General features: G+C 36.2%; 1 protein-coding gene across 1 annotated transcript in view; it reads right to left on the bottom strand.

Moving 5' to 3' along the window:
* LOC145713616 (charged multivesicular body protein 1B2-like) overlaps positions 1-15203 on the bottom strand; it is a 29214-nt gene extending 14011 nt beyond the window's left edge. The window contains exons 1-4 of the mRNA XM_081792498.1: positions 15055-15203; positions 7457-7603; positions 7020-7088; positions 6854-6942 (exon numbers count right to left, since the gene is read on the bottom strand). Coding sequence (XP_081648624.1) covers positions 6854-6942; positions 7020-7088; positions 7457-7516 — 218 coding nt within the window. The 5' untranslated portion in view covers positions 7517-7603; positions 15055-15203. The remainder of the gene's footprint in view (positions 1-6853; positions 6943-7019; positions 7089-7456; positions 7604-15054) is intronic.
* Positions 15204-15911: the final 708 nt, after the last annotated feature.

The following is a 15911-nucleotide window of genomic DNA, read 5'->3' as shown; positions in this document are numbered from 1 at the left end:
TTTCCTTTGTGTATCCTGTGTTTTTCAATTGCTGTTTTCACACTGTCTCCAGGTTGCTTGCCTACCTAGTGCAGCATAGTGCGCTAGGGCTTTGGGCTCTATCATAGCCAAGCTTGCTGACTTTCAAAATGGCAAACTTAAGGGACCTGGTGTTCCAGAAACCTGTGCTGATCTTCTTGGAGAGGGTCTAGCCATGCTGGGAGTGATACAGGTTAGATCCAGAAGGGCAGACATGCCAGAGGAGAGAGGCATGGGATTTGAAGCAAAGCAGGATAAACAGCCTGTGTCTAGGTTAACGGCACTTACCAAGTGTCTGTGAGCCTATGCTGAGGGGCAGGGAAGTGAAATGGCACCCACTGACTCCCTTGTCCCTAGAGGCAATGACACTTCTCATAGATGTACTGCAAGAAGAGGGAATATTCTCCTTTCCAGTTCCCCAAGCAATCTGCAGGTTGTGCTATTTGCCCTGGAGATGCTTGACTGTCTTCTCCCCAGGAGCAGGGCTGCACCCTCACAACTGTATCGCAGATGGGCCCTCAGACCTCCCAAATTCCAGTCTTTGAGCCCCACTGGTGGGAAAAACTCATGAAAATGCTGATTTTCTCTTATTTTTCCAGCCAATGGCTTTGAGGAAGTGTTAAAGAGGTTAAAGAGGGAGGTTAGAGAACATCCTACTAACGAATGAATGGGTCAAAATAGGATATTAAGGAAGAAGTTTAAAAAAATATATGGAAGGAAATGAAAATGAAAACACAACAGTCCAAACCTTTGGGATGCAGAAAAAAGCAGTCCTAAGAGAAAAATACATTGCAGTTCAGGCCTATCTCAAGAAGCAAGAAAGGAACCAAATATATAACCTAAACTCACACCTAAAGGAACTAGAAAGGCAGCAGCAAAGACAGCCCAAAGCCAGCAGAAGAAGGGAAATAATAAAGAGTAGAGCAGAAATAAACAATATAGAATCCATAAAAAAAGAACAGATTAACAAATCCAAGAGCTGGTTTTTTGAAATAATAAGTAAAACTGATAAACCCTTAGCCAGATTTCTCAAAAAGAAAAGAGGACCCAAACAGATAAATCAATCAAACCAGGAATCAAAGAGGAGAAATCACAACCAATAACACAGAAATACAATTAGAGAATAGTATTAAAAATTTCATGCCACCAAGCTGGACAATTTGGAAGAAATGGACAAAGTCCTAGATACTCACATACTATCAAAACTCAAATGGGGACACCGAGATGACTCGGTTAGGTATCTGACTTTGGCTCAGGTCATGCTCTCGTGGTCTGTGGGCTCAAGCCCTCCATCAGGCTCTGTACTGACAGCTCAGAGCCTGGAGTTGGCTTCGGATTCTGTATCTCCTTCTCTCTGTGCCCTCCTTTGCTCATGCTCTGTCTCTCTTTCTCTTTCTCAAAAATAAACATTAAAAGAAAAAGTCAAATGGGAAGAAGTAAAATTTGAACAAACCCATAATGAGCCAACAAATTGAATCGATTATCCAAAACCTCCAAACAAATAAGAGTCCTGGACCACCAGATAGCTTCCCAGGAGAATTCTATAAGATATTTAAAGCAGAGTTAATACCTATTCTTCTGAAGCTGTTCTAAAAAACAGAAATGGAAGGAAAGCTGACAAGTTCATTCTATGAATCCAGCATTACTTTGATTCTAAAACCACACAAAGACCCCACTAAAAAGGACAATCACAAGCCAATCTCCCTGATGAACATGGATGCAAAAATTCTCAACAAGATACTAGCAAATCTAATTCAACACCATATTAAAAGAATTATTCACTATGGTCAAATGGGATTCATTCCCAGGCTGCAGGGCTAGTCCCATATTTGCAAATAAAACATGATACATCACATTAATAGAAGAAAGGATAAGAACCATGTGATCCTGTCAATAGATGCAGAAAAAGCATTTGACAAAATACAGCATCCTTTCTTTTTTTTTTTTAATGTTTATTTATTTTTGAGACAGAGAGAGACAGAGCATGAGCAGGGAAGGGTCAGAGAGGGAGACACAGAATGTGAAGCAGGCTCCAGGCTCTGAGCTGTCAGTACAGAGCCCGATGTGGGGCTCGAACTCATGAACTGTGAGATCATGACCTGAGCCGAAGTCGGACGCTTAACCGACTGAGCCACCCAGGTGCCCCATACAGCATCCTTTCTTAATAAAAACCCTCAAGAAAGTCAGGATATAAGGAACATACCTTCACATCATAAAAGCCACATATGAAAAGCCCACACCTAATATCATCCTCAATGAGGAGAAACTGAGAGCTTTCCCCCTGAGATCAGGAACACGATAGAGATGTCCACTCTCACCACTGCTGTTTAACATAGTGTTTGAAGTCCTGGCCTCAGCAATCAGACAACAAAATGAAATAAAAGGCATCTAAATTGGCAAAGAAGAAGTCAAACTTTAACTTTTTGCACATGACATGATACTCTATGTGGAAAACCTGGAAGACTCCACCAAAAAGCTGCTAGAACTGATACATGAATTTAGCAAAGTTGCAGGATATAGAATCAATGTACAGAAATCTGTTGCATTTTAAACACCAATAATGAAGCAACAGAAAGAGATCATGGGATCAATCCCATTTACAACTGTACCAAAAACCATAAAATACCTAGGAATAAAGCTAACCAAATAGGTAAAAGATCTGTATGCTCAAAACTATAGAAAGCTTATAAAAGAAATTGAAGAAGATACAAAGAAATGGAAAAACATTCCATGTTCATGGATGAGAAGAACAAACATCATTAAAATGTTGATACTATCCAAAGCAATCTATACATTCAGTGCAATCCTAATCAAAATAGCACCAGTATTTTTCACAGAAATAGAACAAACAATCCTAAAATTTGCATGGAACCACAAAAGACACTGAAAAGCCAAAGTAATGTGGAAAACGAAAACCCAAGCTGGAGGAATCATAATCTTGGACTTTAACCTGTATTACAAAGCTGTAATCATCAAGATAGTATGGTACTGGCACAAAAACAGACATATAAGACCAATGGAATATAATATAGAATCTAGAACTGGACCCACAAATATATGGCCAACTAATCTTCAATCAAGAAGGAAATAGTATCCAATGGAAAAAAAAAAAAGACAATCTCTTCTGCAAATGGTGCTGGGAGACCTAGACAGCAACATGCAGAAGAATGAAACTGTACCACTTTCTCACACCATACACAAAAATAAATTCAAAATAGATGAAAAACCTAAATGTGAGACAGGAAACCACCAAAATCCTATAAGAAAAAACAGGCAACAAACTCTTTGACCTAAGTGGCAGCAACTTCTTACTAGACAAATCTCCAGAGGCAAGGGAAATAAAAGCAAAAATGAACTATTGGGACCTCATCAAGATAAAAAGCTCTGTACAGTGAAGGAAACAATCAACAAAACCAACGGCATGGGAGAAGATATTTACAAATGACATATCGGATAAAGCGTTAGTATCAAAAATCTATAAAGAATTTACCAAACTCAACACACAAAAAGCAAATAACCCTGTGAAAAAATGGGTAGAAGACATGAATAGACACTTTCCCAAAGAATACATCCAGATGGCAAACAAAAAATGAAAAGATGCTCAACATTGCTTATCATTGGGGAAATATAAATCAAAACCACATTGAGATACCACCTCACACCTGTCAGAATGTCCACAATAACAACTCAGGAAACATCAGATGTTGGTGAGGATGTGGAGAAAGGGGAGCCCTCTTGCACTATTGGTGGAAATGAAAACTGGTGCAGCTATTCTAGAAAACAGTGTGGCTGTTCCTCAAAAAATTAAAAATAGAATTACCTTATGACCCAGCAACAGCACTACTAAGAATTTATCCAAAGGATTCAGGAGTGCTGATTTGAAGGGGCACATATACTCCAATGTTTATAGCAGCACTATCAACAATAGCCAAATCATGGAAAGTGCCCAAATGTCCATCTATGATGAATGGATAAAGAAGATGTGGTATATATACACAATGGAATACTACTCAGCGATGAAAAAGAATGAAATCTCGCCATTTGCAACAACGTGGATGGAACTGAAGGGCATTATGGTAAGAGAAGGCAGTCAGAGAAAGACAGATATAATATGATTTCACTCATATGTGGAATTTGAGAAATGTAACAGATGACTGTAGGGGAAGGGAAGGAAAAATAAGATAAACACAGAGAGGGAGGTAAATCATAAGAGACTCTTAAATACAGGGAATTGACGGTTGATGGGGATGGGGGGTTGGGGTGGGGAAAATGGGTGATGGGCATTGAGGAACTTGTTGGGTGAGCACTGGGTGTTGTATGTAAGTGATGAATCACACGAATCTACTGAAGCCAAGACTACAATGTATGTCAGCTAACTTAACAATAAATTTAAGAAATAAAAATAAAAATAAAATAATAAAAAAGAATTTTACAAGTGAAAAATTTAATTTTTGTTTCAAATAAATAATCTTTACCATTTAAAAAAAAGAAATACTAATTGAGCACCTATATTTTATGCCAGTTGCTGATTTTTAATGCATCAATATGGTATATTAGAAAGGTGATATGTACTATGGTGAAAAATAAAGCAGAGATGGCAGATAGGGAGTACAGAGCACGTGGGTACGCTGTTGATGCACTTTTAAGTAGGATGATCAGGAAAGACATCAAAAAAAAAAATGACATCAGAATAAAGAACTGAAAGGAGAGTGGGCAATGAGGATATCTGCAAGATGGAGGAAAAACATTCAGACTGGCACATGTAATGTATTTTAGACAAAAATGTACTTGGTGTGTTTGGGAAATAACAAGGAAGCCAAGTCCTTAAGCAGAGTAATAAGCAGTAATAGAAGATAAGTTCAGAAAAAGGGGGTGAGGCAGATCCAGTAGAAGTTAAGGTCAGAAAAAGGGGGTGAGGCAGATCCCATAGGGTATTATAGGCCATTGCAAGGAATTTGGCTTTTAATTTGAATCAGATGTGGAGCAACGGGAAGGTTTTGAGCATAAGAATGACATGATCTGACCTGTTTTAATAGGATCACTCTGCTATGTCAAGAGCAGACTGTAGATATTACTAAATTGCTTTCCAAAGTGGTTATGCCAATTTAAATTGTAACTACTCATTAGCATGGTATGAGAATTTGGGCAACTAAGTGTGTTCCATCATACCTCTATTTCTTTTGTAAGTTTTGGTTGAGTTTTTATGAAGAATGTTTTGTATATATTTGAATGTCCCCAGTACCTAGCACAGTACCTGAAGCAGGTGAAGGTGCTTAGCAAATGTTGGGTGAATGAATCTCAAGATTTTTTAGAGCTAAAAGGCATTTATATATCATCATATCCAACCCCTACATTTTATAGCTAAGGAAACTGAAGCCCAAGGTACTGAGTATCTATCTTAAGGTCCCAAAGTTAATTAGTGGTAGAATAGGGATCAGAAATCCAAGGGTCCTGACTTCCAAGTCATTTTTCCAACTCACTTGTGTTTCCTAAACTTGACTGATCATAAAATCATCTGCAGATCAACTCAAGGAACTTGAATAAGAATCAGAAACTCTAGGACAGTGCTTCCAAAACTTGGTGCATAAAAATCACTGAGAATCTTGTTAAACTAATTCTGATTCAATACATCTGTGGATAGGGTCTGAATTTCTACATTCCTAAAGAGGTCCCAGATGATACAGATGTTCCTAATTCTTGAACCACACTTGGGGGAACAAGGCTTTAGAGGAGATATAAAATGTCTAAATATATACTCCCTATAACATATACACATGAATTCTTTCTTTTTCTTAACTCTACAACCTAAATATAGGCATGTTCTCTTATTATTTACCTCTGTGAAAAGAGTTATATAGAATAAAATTTTGATGGATGGTTGGTTGTTTTCTTCCTAATCTGTCTTGTAAATTTACAAGATTTAAAAAAATTTTTTTTTATGTTTACTTATTTTTGACAGACAGAACATGAGCGTGGGAGGGGCAGAGAGAGAGGGAGATACAAATCTGAAGCAGGCTCCAGGCTCCGAGCTGTATGCACAGAGCCCGATGTGGGACTTGAACTCATGGACCTCGAGATCATGCCCTGAGCCGAAGTCGAATGCTTAACCGACTGAGCCACCCAGGTGCCCCTAAATTTACTAGATTTTTAATATTGTTTCCATGTTAGCAAACGAAGTAATGGTAACAAGTTCTTTGTTCGTTTGATTGACTATGTGATAGACTCTGGGATCAAAAAATAAGGGATAATGAAAGAAATTTTCTATATGGATATTTAAATTTCACAAAACTTTGTTGCTTGCTCATGTCACATGGAAACTAGTTTCAAATTTTAATTTTTTTGTAGCAGATCTCTAAGTTGCAGGTTTTGAAAATATCTTGGCTTTATGACAAATAATTGATCTTGCAATTTATTATTTGGTCACCTGTGACTTGTGCATAAATAACACTCCAAAAAAGTACATAAGGAAGCAGAAGAGTATTTGCAATGAGATTAATTAGCTGAGGATTAGGATAATACCTAATACCCACTAACCTCAATGAGCCTCTAATGCAATGCCTTCACCAAAAAATACCACTGGAAGCAAGGTAGAACCAAGTCCTATACTTTTGAGACATCTGATCTAGTATAATTCTTAGAATTTCAAAACAGGATAAGGGATGTCATCTTCCAACATGTCCTCAGGAATCTGGAGCAGAGCGTACTTTTCTTACTTACATTTTGGGGAGACACTATGTTTAGCGCACATTCTGGAGATGATTTAGGCTCAAAAGCCTTTATATTTTTATGTTGGGTTATTTTAAAAAGTTATCCGAAGTAGAGAAAGTCTTCTTACCTGTTGCTACTCATTGTGTCTTCCATTTGTTGTGTTTGAACATAAAGTGTTTCAAACTGGTGTTCAAATTTGTCCATCAGGGCAGAAATCTGTAAATAGAAATATGGTCATAAGAAAAACTTACACTGAAAAGATGCTATCTTAACATCAAATGATTTTTTTTTACCTTTTCAAGATTCATACTCCTCAATGTAGCATCAGTAGACTTGATTACACCTGCCATAGACTTAGTTACCTATTGGGAGTGTAAAAAAAGATTGAGCATCCTATAAGTGGTCTCAAAATTTATTCAGTCTTTTAAATATATTACTTACAGGTCAACTTATGAAATTTGTCTACCCTTTCCTTAACAGTAAAAATACAATATGTATTTCTTGTCTGGCACTGACCATCTTTTATTGACTCTTCATTGGAAGACAATTAATTAGACCTTAGTTTTTAAAAGCCACTTTCAAAATCATTTTCTGCACTAACCACTTTGACTATGTCTCTCCTGACCATGAAGGCCTTTATCAGCACTAATAGATGTAGCTATCTGACAATTCAAAATACACATTGAACGTAAATCAATAGTTCCTATTATTTACAAATATTAAGCCTTACCTTGCCCATTGTTACTGCAATTTGAACTCTGGCTGCCACAGCATCAACTCTAGCACTCATTCTCAAAAAATTAATTGCTTGGTTCCTCTGGAGGATTGCATCTTCAGCATGTATTCTTGCAACTTCTATATTGCCTCTCTGAATGGCCTGTTTTAAACAGAGCAAAATTAAATAGTGGCAAAGGCAAAGAGCAAGAGTAAATATTGGCAAAGAAAGGGAGAAAGTACAGCCATTTTAAAAAGTTTCCCCAATTAACCTATTTTTAACAGTATTTAAGAACTTTTATAATTATTTTTTAAGAAATAAAATAATTTATACTTTATTTTTTAAATTATAATTAGAAAACATGATTAATATGTTAGGAAATTAGAATGAAGTTTAAAAATTTGCCCATAATTACATAATTGAGCCACCATTATTATAGCATATAGTATTCCAAGTAAATAATATATTACAATATAAGTTTACTACAAAAGTACATGTGTATACTGTGTTTTCACCCAGTATTTTGAAAAATAAAAACAGCTTAATTCATTAAATACATAACTGCATCATCATTTCTGAATGCTGTGTTGTATGTACCATTAACCAGGGCTTTCCTATGCTCCTCATAGTACATAAAATGATTTTAGATGTAACACACACATAAGTATCTTCATTTTACTTATGGATTCACACTTTTCTTGCTATAATAGCTTTGGCCAGGGATAAAGTTAAATGTAAATTTATAGAAAAATATGAAATAGTTCACGTGGTCTTCCAATAGAGCAAAACAGAGAAGATACAGAAGTGACCGAAGTTTGAGAACACGGATCAGTTAATATCCATGATTGCTGGGTATTTAGTTTGTTTCTAATTCTTCAATAATATAAACACCAATGTGATAAATATACTATTATATGCAATCTCACACACTTTCCAAGTTTTTTTTTTTACTAGTTAACATCCATAACCACACAGCTACACATTTTTTTCTTGCAATGAGAACATGTAAGATCTACTCTCTTAAGAACTTTCAAATATACAATACAGTATTATTAACTATAGGCACCATGGTGTGCATTACATCCCTAGGACTTATTTTATAACCAAAATTTTGTACCTTTTCACCACCTTCCCCATTTTGCCTACCTCCCTCCCAACATCCCACCTCTGGCAATCACCAATCTGTTCTCTGTATCTATGAGCATTTTTTTTTTTAAGATTCCACATAAACATAAGTGAGATTATATAGTATTTGCTTTTCTCTGACTTATTTCACTGCTAAGTTTTAATGACCTCAAAGTACATCCATGTTGTGGAAAATGGCAGGACTTCCTTCTTTCTTTGTGGCTGAATAAGATTCCATTGTACATGCATTCTACATTTTCTTTTCCCATTCATCCATCAATGGGCACAGGTTGTTTTCATGTCTTGGCTATTGTAAATAATGCTGCAATGAACATTAGGGTAAAGATATCTTTTTGACTTAGTGGTTTTATTTCCTTTGGATAAATACCCAGAAGTAGAATTCCTGGGTCATATGGCAGGGGTTTTTTTTTTAATTACTTAAGGAAACTCCATTTTGTTTTCAACAGTGGCTGCACCAATTTACATTTCTACCAACATTGTACAGGTTTCACTTTTCTCCACATCCTTTCCTACACCTGTTTTCTTCTTGTCTTTTTGATAATAGTCATTCTAATAGGTGTGACTTGATAATTTACTGTGGTTTTTATTTGTATTTCCATGATGATGAGTGATGCTGAGAACCTTTTCATGTGTCTCTTGGACATCTGTATATGTTCTTTGGAAAAAAAATTTCTATTTGGATCCTGTGCCCATTTTTTAATTTTTTTAATTTTTAATTTTTTAATTTTTTTAAATTTTTTAAAAATTTTTTTTTAAGTTTATTTATTTTTGAGACAGAGACAGAGCATGAACGGGGGAGGGTCAGAGAGAGAGGGAGACACAGAATCAGAAGCAGGCTCCAGGCTCTGAGCCATCAGCCCAGAGCCTGACGCGGGGCTCGAACTCACGGACTGCGAGATCGTGACCTGAGCTGAAGTCGGACGCTCAACCGACTGAGCCACCCAGGCGCCCCTTAATTTTTTTTAGACAGAGAGTACAAGCAGGGGAGAGGGACAAAGGGGGAGAGAGAGAGAGGGAGAGGGAGAGAGAGAGAGAGAGAGAGAGACAGAGAGAGACACAGAGAGAGAGAGAGAATCTCAAGCAGGCACCATGCTCCTTGCAGAGCCCAACACAGGGCTTGATCCCACAGTCCTGGGATCATGGTGTACTTTGAGGGCATTATGCCAAGTGAAATAAGTCAAGAAAGGTGCCCATAAACAATACATTATAAGGATAATACACTATGATCAAATGGGATTTAGTCCAGGGATGCAACAATGGTTCAACACACAAATCAAATAATATGACACAACATATTAACCAAATGAAGTCTAAAAATCATAATATCTCAATAGACATGAAATTGGAATTTGACAGAATTCAGCATCCATTTATAACAATTCTCAACAAAGTAGATACAGAAACACTATACCTCAATGTAATGAATGCCACATATGAAAAACCCACAGCTAACATCACCCTCAATGGTGAAAAGTTGAAAGCTTTTCCTCTAAGTTCAGGAACAAGACAAGGATGCCCACTATCATCACTTCTATTCAACATACTGTGGCAAGTCCTACCCAGATCAATGAGGCAAGACAAAGAAATGAAAGGCATTGAAATCAGAAAGGAAGAAATAAAACTGTCTCTATTTGTAGGTGGCATGATGTTACATAGAGAAAACCTTAAAGATGCCACCAAAAACCTGTTAGAATAAATGAATTCAGTAAATTTGTAGGATAAAAACCAACATACAAAAATTGTGTTTTCACATACTTCTAATGAACTATTAGGAAAAGAAATGAAGAAAACATTCCCATTTACAGTTGCATCAAAAATAATAAAATACCTAAGAATACATTTAACCAAGGAAGTTCAAGACCTGTATACTGACAGCTATAAGACATTGTTAAATTGAAAGAGACACAAATTAAGGGAAAGATATTCCACGCTTATGGATTGGAATAATATTTTTAAACGGACATATGACCCAAAGCAATTTATATATTTGGTGCAATCCCTATCATAATTCCATTGGCATTTTAACCAGAACAAACAATCCTGAAATTCATATGAAAACACAAAAGACCCCAAATAGCCAGAGCAAACTTGAAAAAGAAGAACTAAGATAGAGACATCATGCTTCTTGATTTCAAACTATACTACCAAGCTGTAGTAATCAGAAATTTGGTACTGGTATACAAACAGACATATAAATCAATGGAACAGAATAAGGAGATCCAGAAATAAATCCATGCACATATAGTAAATTAATTTATGACAAAGGACCCAAAAATATACAATGAGGAAAGGACAATCTCTTTAATAAATAGTACTGGAAAAACTGGACATTCACATGCAAAAGAATGAGATTGGATTGCTGCCACACCATACACAACAAATGTCAAAATGGATTGAAGACTTGAACATAAGAAAGCATAGGCAATACGCTCCTTGACATTGGTCTTGGTATTAATTTTTTGGATTTGACACTAAAGCCAAAGGCAAGAAAAGCAAAAATAAATGAGTGTAACTACATCAAACTAAAAAGTTTTTCACAGCAAAGGAAACATTAACAAAATGAAAAGGCAACCTATAGAATGGGAGAAAATATTTGCAAATTGTGTATCTGGTAAGGTTTTAATATCCAAATTTATAAAGAACTCATGCAACTGAATAAGAAACAGAAAAAATCTCATTTAAAAATGGGCACAGGATCCTTGGGGCACCTGGGTGGCTCAGTCAGTTGACCATTTTACTCTTGATTTCAGCTCAGGTCATGATCCAAGGGTTGTGGGATCAAGCCTCGTGTTGGGCTCTGCGTGGAGTGTGGAGCCTGCTTAAGGTTCTCTCTCACTCTCCCTCTGACCCTCTCCCTTGTTTATGCTCTCTAAAATTAAAAAAAAAATGTTTCATGTATTATGAAATGTGGTGTTTTAATATTTTGTTGAGGATTTTTGCATCTATGTTCATCAGGGAGATTGGCCTGTAATTTTCTTTTCTTATAGTTTCCTTGTCTGGTTTTGGTATCACGGTAATGCTGGCTTTGTAAAATGAGTCTGAAGTGTTCCCGCTTCTTTTATTCTTTGGAAGAATTTGAGACGGATTGGGATTGTTTCTTAAATGTTTGGTATAATTCAGCAGTGAAAACAGTTGGTCCTGGACTTTGTTGTGAATTTGCATATCTTAATACTGCTGTGTTTGTGTGAGATCTGGAACTTCAAAACTCATTTTTGTTCTCAATATACAAAAATATCAAACTAAATTTATTTTCATGCTTTCATTTTTTAAATTAATTATTTATTCATTTAAGTTCAAGTTAGTTAACATACAGTATAGTATTGGCTTCAGGAGTAGAATTTAGTGATTCATCACTTACATATAACACCCAGTGGTTATCCCAACAAGTGGCCTCCTTAATGCCCATCACCCATTTAGCCCATTACCCCAACCACCTCCCCTCCAGCAACCCTCAGTTTGTTCTCTGTACTTAAGAGTCTCTTGGGACACCTGGGTGGCTCAGTTAAGCATCTGACTCTTGATTTCGGCTCAGGTCATGAACTCACAGTTCGTGAGTTCAAGTCCCATGTCAGGTTCTGAACTGAAAGCTCAGATCCCGCTTGGTTTCTGTCTCCCTGTCTGACCCTCCCCCACATGTGCTCTCTTGCTCTTTCTCTAAAAATAAACAAACACTTAAAAACAAAGAGTCTTTTATGGTTTTCCTCCCTCGGTGTTTATCTTATTTTTTCTTCCCTTCCCCTATATACATCTGTTTTGTTTCTTAAATTCCACACACAAGTGAAATCATAGGATATTTATTTTTCTCTGACTTATTTCACTTAGCATAATAATACCCTTTAGTTCCATCCATATTGTTGCAAATGGCAAGATTTCATTCTTTTTCATCACCGAGTAATATTCCATTGTATATATACATATCACATCTTCTTTATCCATTCATCAGTCGATGGACATTTGGGCTCTTTCCATACTGTGGCTATTGTCAATAGTGCAGCTATAAACATTGGGGTGCATGTGCCCCTTCAAATCAGCACTCCTGTATCCTTTAGATAAATTCCTAGTGCAATTGCTGGGTCATGGGGTAGCTTTTTAAATTTTTTTGAGGAACCTCCATACTGTTTTCCAGGGTGGCTGCACCAGTTTACATTCCCACCAACAGTGTAAAAGTGTTCCCCTTTCTCCACATCCTCGCCAGTATATCTTGTTTCCTGAGTTAATTTTAGCCATTCTGACAGGTGTGAGGTGGTACCTCCTTCTGATTTTGATTTGTATTTCTCTGATGATGAGTGATATTGATAATCTTTTCATGTGTTTGTTAGCCATCTGGATGTCTTCTTTGGAAAAGCATCTATTCATATCTCCTGCCCATTTCTTCACTGGATTATTTATTTTTTGGGTTATTGAGCTTCATAAGTTCTTTGTAGATTTTGGATACTAACCCTTTATCAGATATGTCATTTTCAAATATCTTCTCCCCTTCCGTTGGTTACCTTTCAGTTTTGTTGATTATTTCCTTTGCTGTGCAGAAGCTTTTTATCTTAATGAGGTCCCAAAAGTTCATTTTTGCTTTTATTTCCCTTGCCTCCAGAGACATGCTTTCTTTTTCCTGTAGTTGTTGGGCTTATGTTTTTAGAAAAGGATAATACTAATATGTCAATTTTAAATTTACTTTTTCTTCTAACTCAGCTTAACTACTTCCATCTTCTTTTCTGACAGTTTTCTTCCCTTAAAAGTTGTCTCTATTAATAGTATAAATAGGTACCCGGATAGCTCAGTCGGTTAAGTGTCTGACTTCAGCTCAGGTCATGATCTCACACTCGGTGGGTTCAAGTCTTGCATTAGGCTCTCTGCTGACATTTTGTAGCCTAGAGTCTACTTCAGATTCTGTGTCTCCCTCTCTCTCTGCTCCTGCCTGCCTCTCTCTCTCTCTCTCTCTAAGATAATAAACATTTTTTAAAAAGAGTATAAAAAATACATAAAGTGACTCAATTTATGGCTTGAATATATGCTATTACTAAAGATCTAAATATCTAAAACAATGGGGTGCCTGGGTGGCTGAGTCAGTTAAGCATCTGACTCTTGGTTTTGGCTAAGGTCATGATCTCAGAGTTCATGAGTTCGAGCCCCACATTGGGATCCACTCTGTCAAAGCGGAGCCTGCTTAGGATTCTCTCTCTTGCCCTCCTCTGCTTATATTCTCTCACTCTCCCTCTTAAAATAAAATAAAAAAATAAAGTTAAAAAAATTAAAAATAAATGTCTAAGGCATTTAAATATTTTAAAATATATAAATACACATGTGCATAAAAGAGTTAACATAGAAAACCTGAAAATGCTATCCTTGGACAGGTCTAATTGCAAGTTTGGCACTTGGCTGGCACCTAAGAACTTGGATTTGAGGTGGGTTCACATCATTCCCAGAACGGTTAAGAGTGGCTTGCTCTATCTAAACTGTACATACAGTGTGGTTTATGTCAAACACTGGATATCCTTTTGGGAAACTAAAATTTTGGTGTGTGCTAGGCAGAGAATGCCTCCATGACTACTAATAAAAGTGTTAGACTTCTAGGGGTGCCTGGGTGGCTCAGTCGGTTAAGCGTCCAACTTTGGCTTAGGTCATGATCTCGCGGTTTGTGCGGTGGTTTGTGAGTTCAAGCCCCATGACGGGCTCTGTGCTGGCAGCTCAGAGCCTGGAGCCTGCTTCAGATTCTGTGTCTCCCTCTCTCTCTGCCCCTCCCCTGCTCATTCGCTGTCTCTCAATAATAAATAAACGTTAAAAATTTAAAAAAAAAGTGTTAGACTTCTAGGCACAGGAAAACTCTCCTTCCTGGCAGAGAAAATTACACACATGTTGTCACACTTTGTTGATAGAAGAATTAAACTTGTCCTGTGTGACTCCACTAGAGAGAATTCTTGAAAGCTTGAGCCCAGATTCCTCCAGACTTTGCCCCATATGCTTTTTCCCTTTATTGATTTTGGCTTGTATCCTTTTAGGGTAATACATCACAGCCATGAGTACGACTATATGCTGAGTACTATAAATTTTCCTAGCAAATACACAATACATAAACCAAAATATACATTAATGCTATGTAAAGATTATTCTTGCTATATAAATTAATGCTATTTTAGCTATTTAGCATTAATGCTATATAAAGATTATTCTTGCATATAGGCTTTATACTTCTCAGTAAGAGTAGTTTTGGCTACAAACCAAAGGATAGTCTTCAGCTATAGGTAACTGAACAGTTACACTCTGTCTTGTGAGGCATACTTGCACATATAAATAATAATGGTTCCTTTTTATTTCTTACTGTTGGATAGTAAATAATCACGTAAATAGAATTTGGTTTAGAATGCTAAGGCTGGTAATCTTTCCTCAATATAAAATAAAATGATTCAAGTACTCTCACATGACTGTGACCACTTCATGAGTTTAAAAAAAGGAAAAATATAAAAATGACTTGCCTTTTTAATCTTGGTCTTTTCAGTCTTTCCTTCTTTATCACATTTCTTGGCATTCCTATTAAGTTCTTTTGCAGCAAACTTCAAGTTAAATAGATGTTTTGATAATACATATTAAGGCTATTCAAAAAAGTTGATTTCCCAGCCTAACTACCTGCAAACAAGATATTAAAATCATAAAAATTATCAGATAAAATTATGTTATTTAAACCAACTAATTACAAAGTGCAGAAACTGAATAATTTTTATGTCTTTCACATTTGTTTTCTATTAAAAAACTTAATGAAATGGCAAGAAAGATATAATAGCAACTTTATGGTAGAGAAACCTGTCAGACACCACCTTTCCAAGGATAACATCACTAGTAATAAGATATTTCAACATTATTTATCTTCTGAAATGATAAACTGAGAAGGTACACCATCACCTCTATGGTGGCATTATTATGTTGTTGCTGAAACATACTCTCAATGTACTCAAGAGAAAACATCAGGTAATTCTGAACTGAGAAACATTCCATGATGTAAGTGACCAGTGTACTCTTCAAATGTCACATTCATAAAATGCTGAAGAAATGTCATAGGGTAGAGAAGACTAAGGAGACATACTGACTAAATATAATATGGAATCCTGGATTGGATCCTAAAACAGAAAAAAGAACATTAGTGGAAAAATTGGTGAAATCCAAGTAAGATCTATAGTTTAGTTAATAATATTGAGTGAGTTTTTCCTCTTGTTTATACTATGGTTATATAAGATGTTAACATTAGGAGAAGCTTGGTAACTGGTATATAGGAACTCTGCTATTTTTGCAATTTTCTTTTGAAAAATAGCCTAAAACTATTTTAAGATTAAAAACT

This window comes from Panthera onca, chromosome X (genome assembly GCF_046562875.1).
Source record: "Panthera onca isolate mPanOnc1 chromosome X, mPanOnc1 haplotype 2, whole genome shotgun sequence".
NCBI classification, from domain to species: Eukaryota; Metazoa; Chordata; class Mammalia; order Carnivora; family Felidae; genus Panthera; species Panthera onca.
The sequence above is the reverse complement of the archived record's forward strand: the minus strand, read 5'-3'. Positions and strand labels throughout refer to the sequence as shown.